At 43.3% G+C, this 7,472-nt stretch overlaps 1 protein-coding gene across 2 annotated transcripts in view; it reads right to left on the bottom strand.

Annotated features, from left to right (window-relative positions):
• CHODL (chondrolectin) overlaps nt 1-7,038 on the bottom strand; it is a 26,618-nt gene extending 19,580 nt beyond the window's left edge. The window contains exon 1 of one of the 2 annotated variants that reach the window (XM_004371351.1): nt 6,594-7,038. In XM_004371351.1, the coding sequence (XP_004371408.1) occupies nt 6,594-6,672 (79 nt within the window). In that variant the 5' untranslated portion in view covers nt 6,673-7,038. Of the gene's footprint in view, nt 1-5,867; nt 5,935-6,593 lie in introns of those variants that run through there. The other variant, XM_012554135.1, reaches the window with a different exon arrangement.
• Between the last annotated feature and the right edge of the window lie 434 nt (nt 7,039-7,472).

Raw genomic sequence — 7,472 nt, 5'->3', positions numbered from 1 at the left:
AGAAGGTTTGATGGGAAGCCTAGGGGACAGTGAGTTGAAGATAATGGTGATGGAATAATTTGGAAAAGGATAGTGAGAATAGCAGCACAACTGGAAGAATGTAATCGACATTACTGAATTGTACATGTAGAAACTTTCAAAATGGTGTAACTTTGGCTATGTATATTTTCACCAAAAAAAAGGTTCTCCAGGGTCAAGAAGGGAGAGTGTTGACATGTCATGGGGTTGTTAACCAACGTCATAAAACAATATGTGTACTGACTTTAATGAGAAGCTATTTGTTCTAAACCTTCATCTAAAGTACAATTAAAAAAATTAAAAATAAAAATAAAAAGAAGTGACGACCTCTCGGTGATAGATGGAGCTCCTGAGTGGCACAAATGGTTAATGTGCTCAGCTGCTAACTGAAAGGCTGGAGATTCAAGTCTACCCACAGCACTTCAGAAGAAAGGCCTGGAGCTCTATTTTCAAAAATCAGCTATTGAAAACCCTGTATTGTTCTACTCTGACATACATAGGTTCACCAATACACTCAACAGCAACTGGGCTTTTGGTTGTGGTTATTTTTCTATCCCCCTGCCCCCCACCCACCCCCCTCATTATAAACCCACTGCTGTCGAGTCGATTCCGACTCACAGAGACCATACAGATAGCTAAATGGCTGATGAATTAGAAAAAGTTGCTTTTTCCTCTAGGTGGCCTCAACTTCCGGCACAGAACTTGCCAAATTGAACTCCCTCTCATATCCTCTTAGCCTGCACCTGTATGCGGAGCACAACCTGCAGAACTATATTTTAACCCCTTTAATCCTCCTAGCAACCTGTGATGTAGATGCTCTCATCCCATTTTAAAAACGAGGCAAGCGGGGCATAGAAAATAATTTATGCAAGTCCGCACAGCTCATAAGTGGAAAGGCTGGGGCTCAGAATCAAGCGGTCTAGCTCCACAGTCCGTGCTTTTAACCACAATTCAACGCTGCCTCCATGTATGTCTCATATATATTTTTCGAAGATGAAAGATTTCATGAAGAAAGGGACTGATATCTGCACTATGTATGTTAACCAAAAAAAAAAAATCAGTTTAGATGGTGCCCAGCTACCACCAATGACCACCCTGACAGGAAACACAACAGAGGGTCCCTGATGGAGCACGAGAAAAGTAGAGTGCAGAACTCAAATTCTAGTGAAAAGACCAGACTTAATGGTCTGACTGAGACTGCAGGAATCCCAGAAAGCACGGCCCCCGGACTCTCTGTCAACTTAGAACTAAAACCATTCCCGAGGCCAACTCTTCAGACAAAGATTAGACTGGACTGTGGGTTATAAAATGATACTTGTGAAGAGTGTGCGTCTTAGCCCAAGTAGATACATGGATCTAAATGGGCAGCTTCTGTCCGGAGGTGAGATGAGAAGACAGACAGGGTCAGAAGCCGGTTGCATGGACACAGGAAATCAGGGGTAGAAAGGAGGAGTGTGCTGTCACAGTATAGGGAGAGCAACTAGGGTCACATAACAATGTATGCATAAATTTTTTTTGTATAAGACTAACTTGAATTGTAAACTTTCACTGAAACTACAACATTAAAATAAAATCAGTTGTCAAGTGAATTCCAACCCATGGTGACTCTATGTCATGTGTTCCAGAGTAGAACTGTGCTCCGTAGGGTTTCCAATGGCTGTGATCTTTCTAAAGTAGATTGCTAGATCTCTCTTCTGAGGTGGCTCTGGGTGGATTCGAATAGCCAGTCGTTTGCTTAGTAGTCGAGCACTGACCCGTTTTCGCCACCAAGGGACTCCCCACCATGCATGTTATCTATGTGAAAATTATTAGCATCCAGCAGTTACTGATTACTTAGCAGCTAAGATATGTAAGGGCTGTGCATTGGGAGCATGAGGCTAAGCAGGTGCTGGAGTTTCTGCTATGGAATATTTAGATACAGAGGTAATACTGGAACACCTTCTAGTCCAGATTTTCAGACCATATATGACCTTGATGATCTTTTTATGTAGCCTTACCAAAACAAGGCTCAAATTGATTTTTTTCCCAGTTACAAATAGTATAATTTTAGCTATGTTTCCAGGCCTCGTTGAAACACCAGTAATATGTTGAGTCAAAGAAGAAAAAAAAAGTCAATTTAAAAAAAATAAAAAGAGTCAAAGAAACAATCTTGCCTGGCAGGCTTGCAGATCTGTCCACCTGTACGTGAAGTGCCGAGCACAGAAAACCCGTTGTCATCAAGTCGATTCTGACTCATAGCAACCCTATAGGACAGAGCAGAACTGCCCCATAGGGTTTCCAAGGAGCAGCTGGTGGAGTCAAACTGCTGACCTTTTGGTTAGCAGCTGAGCTCTTACCACTGTGCCACCAGTGCTCCTAGGGCAGAAAGCAGTTGTAAATAGTAAAAATTATGAGTGAGAGCATCAGGCTGGAGTTCCACTTTGGGCCCCTCTCTATAATACTGCAGAAGCTAAGGGCTAAGTTACAGAGCCCTAGAACTGCCCCATAGGGTTTCCCAAGGAGTGGCTGGTGGATTTCAACAGCCAACCTTTTGGTTAGCAGCCATAGCTCTTAACCACTGTGCTAATACTGTGGAAACCCTGGTGGTATAGTGGGTAAGAGCTATGGCTGCTAACCAGAAGGTTGCCAGTTTAAATCCACCAGGTGCTACTTGGAAACCCTATGGGGCAGTTCTACTCTGTCCTATAGGGTTGCTATGAGTCGGAATTGACTGGACGGCAACAGGTTTTTTTGTTTTTTTTTGTTTTTCCTTCTATAATAGGTATGTCCATCCTCAGGAAAAAAAAAAAAAAGAGTTAAAAAACCAAAACCATAAAATGATGGCAAACAGCAGTTACGGAATAATGGCTATGATAAATGTGCGGTTCATTTAATGACTAGTAATAAGATTAATCCGTTCCATTCTTGCCCAAGAGATACTTAAAGTAATTGCATCTTTGAAAACTGCACTGTCATCACATTATGCTTTTGATGATGTCATGGAATACTGTTATAGGCTGGATACGCTCAGCGGTTTTTCTTGTACATCTTTTGCTATTACATTACTCTATTGGCTACTGGTTACCAGCCATGAATTTGCAATATTCTGTGGTGTCTGCTGGTTAAAGAGAGAGGTCTCTAAATCCCCCAGTCTCCTAAATAAAATGCATATCAATTTTAATAAGTTTAAACTAATGCATACTAAAGTGTTTGGAGAAGTTTGGAGGTGTCATGGAATATATCTAATGCCATTTTTCAACAAAACAGGTTGGGGATCACTGCTGTGCACACTAAAAAGAAAAGGAGCAAATGAGAAAAACAAACATATTATTCAACACACTTCAAATGTTTACAAATATCAGCTGCCCTTCAAACATTTCCTCCCAACTTGGAAACCTGAATTTTTAACTTTTACTTTTTGTATTTATCCATAGTCTATAAATAAAATCCTCTTACCTTTGTCCTGGTGGTGCAGTGGTTAAGAGTTCGGCTGTTAATCAAGAGGTCAGTAGTTCGAATCCACCGGTTGCTCCTTGGAAACTCTATAGGGCAGTTCTACTCTGTCCTATAGGGTCGCTATGAGTCAGAATCGACTTGACAGCAGCGGGTTTGGTTGTTTTTTTGGACCTTTGTCCTAAGGAAGATGTCATAACCTACCAATCACTTCACAAAATTAAATTAACATCACTTCCATAATTCTCTACGCAAGTGGGTGCAGCAACAATTAGTCCAGGTCTAAGATTCTAAAGTAGTTCCCAAATTAGATATGCTTTGATTATTACCATCATGGTTATCTATTTTTATTGCACATCCATGCATCAAAAATAATCATGGCCATTAATCTATAAAAAATAAAAATACTTTCTATTACTGCTACCAATAAAACCAAACCCATTGCTGTGGAGTCGATGTTGACTCATCGTGACCCTGCAGGACAGAGAACTGCCCCATAGGGTTTCCAAGGAGCAGCTTGTGAATTTGAACTGCTGAGCTTTTGGGTAGCAGCCGAGCTCTTAACCACTGTGCCACCAGGGATCCTTATTACTGCTAAATATTATTAAAACTTATGATGCTGAAGTAGTTTGAAATGTTATTTCTTATTAAAATATTTTTACCTTATATATAAAGCTCCTGAACTTAAAAAAAAAAAAGACGATTTATTTAAAAGTATTAGAAAGTATCTTATTGAATATTTCAGAGTACTAAAATGAAGGGATATCTATGGAGAATTGTTTTGTGATTGCCTGTCTTTTTTTTCTGGACAAGTGATTAGTTTGGTATCCTGTCTCTCCTACCAAAACTGTTTTGTTGAAATTTAATAAATAGAAAATATATTCCATATGTTGTAAGTATGTTCCCAATGATGGCCCCAAAGAGCCTGTTTCAATCCTCAGACACTTGAGTAGGGATTGGTCCCCTGGTGACATGAAAAAGTTAATGCAACATTCAGAACCTAACATGGACCAGACAGACATGAGAACTGTTAGGATCTATTGTCCCCAAGTGTCAAGTTTTAGGCTACCCTGTATTCATGCCATTATGGCTGAAATACATCTTTGAAAAAATAGCCTTCAAAGGATAAAAATCACAAATCCATTTATAGATGGTTAAATTTCAATGTGAATTTGTATGGCCAAAGACAATTAAATTATTCATAAGAAAAACATAACTTAGTAATTATTTTAATAGCAAGCAAACCTCATCATTTGTGCTAAATCAAATAGATCATGTTCAGTTAATTAGAAATTTTCCAGATGTCATCTACAAGATGCCTATAAATACTTAATCCAAAAAACACAACAAAAGATTTGGAAGAATTTATGTCATAAGAGAACACACTATTCATCAACAATTTTTAGGTCTTATATTTACTTTACATATTCCTTTTCTTCTTGCAAAGTTTAAGGCATATAACAAGAATACACCAAGATGAGACTATTTAAGTCAATGAAGTGTTTCTATTTGTTTAAAAAACACCTTACATTCAGAGTACGGTCTCCACTGTTCACTCATTTCTATAAAAGCTTCTGATAAACACAAAGGCTGACAGACATGTACTTCACACATTCAGATGGGTCTGTATAGTAAACTTTCTCTTCACAGCTAATTTGGGGTGAGGGGGTAAGGATCTAGTATCATGCCTTCTGTAATATCCTATTCAATACTGTATGTAAAAATCTCCATTTTATAAATATAAACAGCCTGATTTTCTTCCTAAATATGTAAGCACCATGTATTTCAAAATGACATTTCATAATGTATTTAATCCTAATGTCTCCAGAAGACCAAAAACAAAGGTTAGTGGAGAGTAGTTGGTAACTAGAAATTTAAAGAATGATATTCTGAAGATACAGAGGATCACAAGTTGCTGCAGGGGAAAATCAGTAACAATTAAGCCTAATATGCCAGATTCTAAAGGTCTAGCTTCACAACTGATTAAATTGCTGTCGTCTGTCATTTACCTACCTCTAGTGACACCTGTTTACAGGTTTACAAAATGTGAAAAGGAATTGATGCTTTATACATTAAAAAAAAAAAAAAACTTTCCACGCTTCCACACCTGCCCATATTCTGCCAACAAATATTTATTGTAACACCTTAATGAACACAGCAAGAGGTCTCAATAAGGGTAGCTATGCTCAGCCTTCAGGTAGGCCCTAGTCAGTGATTCTAGGCTATTGAGAATCTACATCTGTTTTAGAGACCTTCCCCAGAAGTAAGGGAGGGTGGATGTGGAACATATTGCTCAACAATAGGACGGTGGAAGTTGAAGAAAAAGAAAAAGAAAAAAAAAAAATAGAGAACTCTGGGAAGCTTGCCAATTCTGACCCACTTCCCTTGTACGGACTCGACAGACTCCATTGTGCTACTGTGTGCACAAACCTGCAGTCGTTACCACGCCCACCTCAGCCCAATTCTGGCCAGCTTCATCTGCTGACATGACTTCAGATCTGGACGAAGGGGTGCAAAGGAAAGGCGTCCGTTTATGGGCAATGACCAGTCCCCTGCTCTTTGTCAGTCCTCCTGAGAACAAAGGCTGCGTGTACTTGAACGACCCCACCCCACCCCACCCCACCCTACCCCATGGAGCAGCTCTGGTCTGGGAAATCATTTAAGCATGGTGCAGGGACTGAAGTCGAGCCAGGCCAACAGGGGGTGGCATATTCTGCATTGGCACTTCTGTTTCTGGGTTCCCTTTGCCCCCCTCCTACCCCACCCCTTTGCAGGTGCCAAGCCCTGACCAGTGGCCAACTCTCCTACAAAGAAAGTGGGAACGACTCCTGAAAGCAGCTGTAGCCGCTCATGATGCAGGGGAGCTCGTTCCGCAGCTATTAAAACCAGGCGTTTCAAAAACATTTAAACTTTGGTGCAAGGGGTAAAAAGGGCGGGCGGCGGAGAGGGGGAGCGTGCGAGGAAGTGAGTAAGACAATTCATTTCTCCCGGCCTCGTGGTGGCCACCAACCCCGCGCAGGTTTCCATGTCCCTGGACACCCACCGCCCTGAGGCAGGTTGCCCCGCGCCGCCCCTCGCCCGCGCGCGCGCCCCACCATCCCCTCTCCGAGCTTGATCGCTCGGCCGGTGGCCCCCGGACTCACCGCTGACGACCCGGCGGCAAAAGGCGCCTTGGTCGCAGAGCAGCGCGGCGCCCAGCAGCAGCCACACCACGCGGCTCATCGCGGCCCGCAGCAGCAGCAGCAGGTGTTAGGTGGAGCGAAGGCGGCCTCTGCCCCGCGCGGCCCGCGGCTCTAACCCCGCAGCCTCCCTGCCTCCACGCTGGGCTCTACTCCCGCCGCCTGAGCAGAGCTGCCCAGCCACCTGCACGCATCGCCTTCGGCCCGACCTGCCTCCAGGCGCGTTTGTGCCCCGCGCGGGTGTGCGGGGCTGGAGCGCACTAGCGGCTAGGTGCGCGTGTGGGGAGAAGGGAAATGAGGAAGTTAGGGGGTCCTGTATCTGTCCCAGGGGCGAAAAAGGAGCCCGGGGTTGGACCTCACAAGCCCCTTCTGCCCTTCTCCCGGCCTCTGGCTCGTGGGAGACTGAGCCCGTGCACCCTACTTGCGGTTCTTGCAGCAGCAGCAGCTCTGCGCTGGAAGCGCCGCCTTATATACCCACATCCCGAGGATCCTGCCCCTTGCTAGTATTATTTTTTAACTGCTTCGTCTCTCTTGCCAGGAGGAGCATCCCAGCCCCACCCCTATAAACTGGAGCCACTTTGAAAACAGTCCAGTCAGCAGCCCCACCTCTCCCTTCCCTCCTCCCACTCGTCTCTTTCCATTCGCTGACAGACTCGATACTCATTTGTGTGAAATGTGACAGCTTTGCTATTAAACTCTGGCAAAAGTTGGATCCATTTGGTTTTCTCAAAGATTAACGTCCACGAGGACGCCAAGTTGTGAGGCCTTTCTCTTTTTGTGCTAAATTGCTTGATCATACGTACTGCTAGGTGCAGGGCGCTAGCCACTACTTGAGATGGATTG

The sequence above is a fragment of the Trichechus manatus genome, unplaced genomic scaffold (assembly GCF_000243295.1).
Source record: "Trichechus manatus latirostris isolate Lorelei unplaced genomic scaffold, TriManLat1.0 scaffold00012, whole genome shotgun sequence".
NCBI lineage: Eukaryota > Metazoa > Chordata > Mammalia > Sirenia > Trichechidae > Trichechus > Trichechus manatus.
Note: the sequence above shows the minus strand (reverse complement) of the source record. Positions and strands in the feature narration are given on the sequence as shown.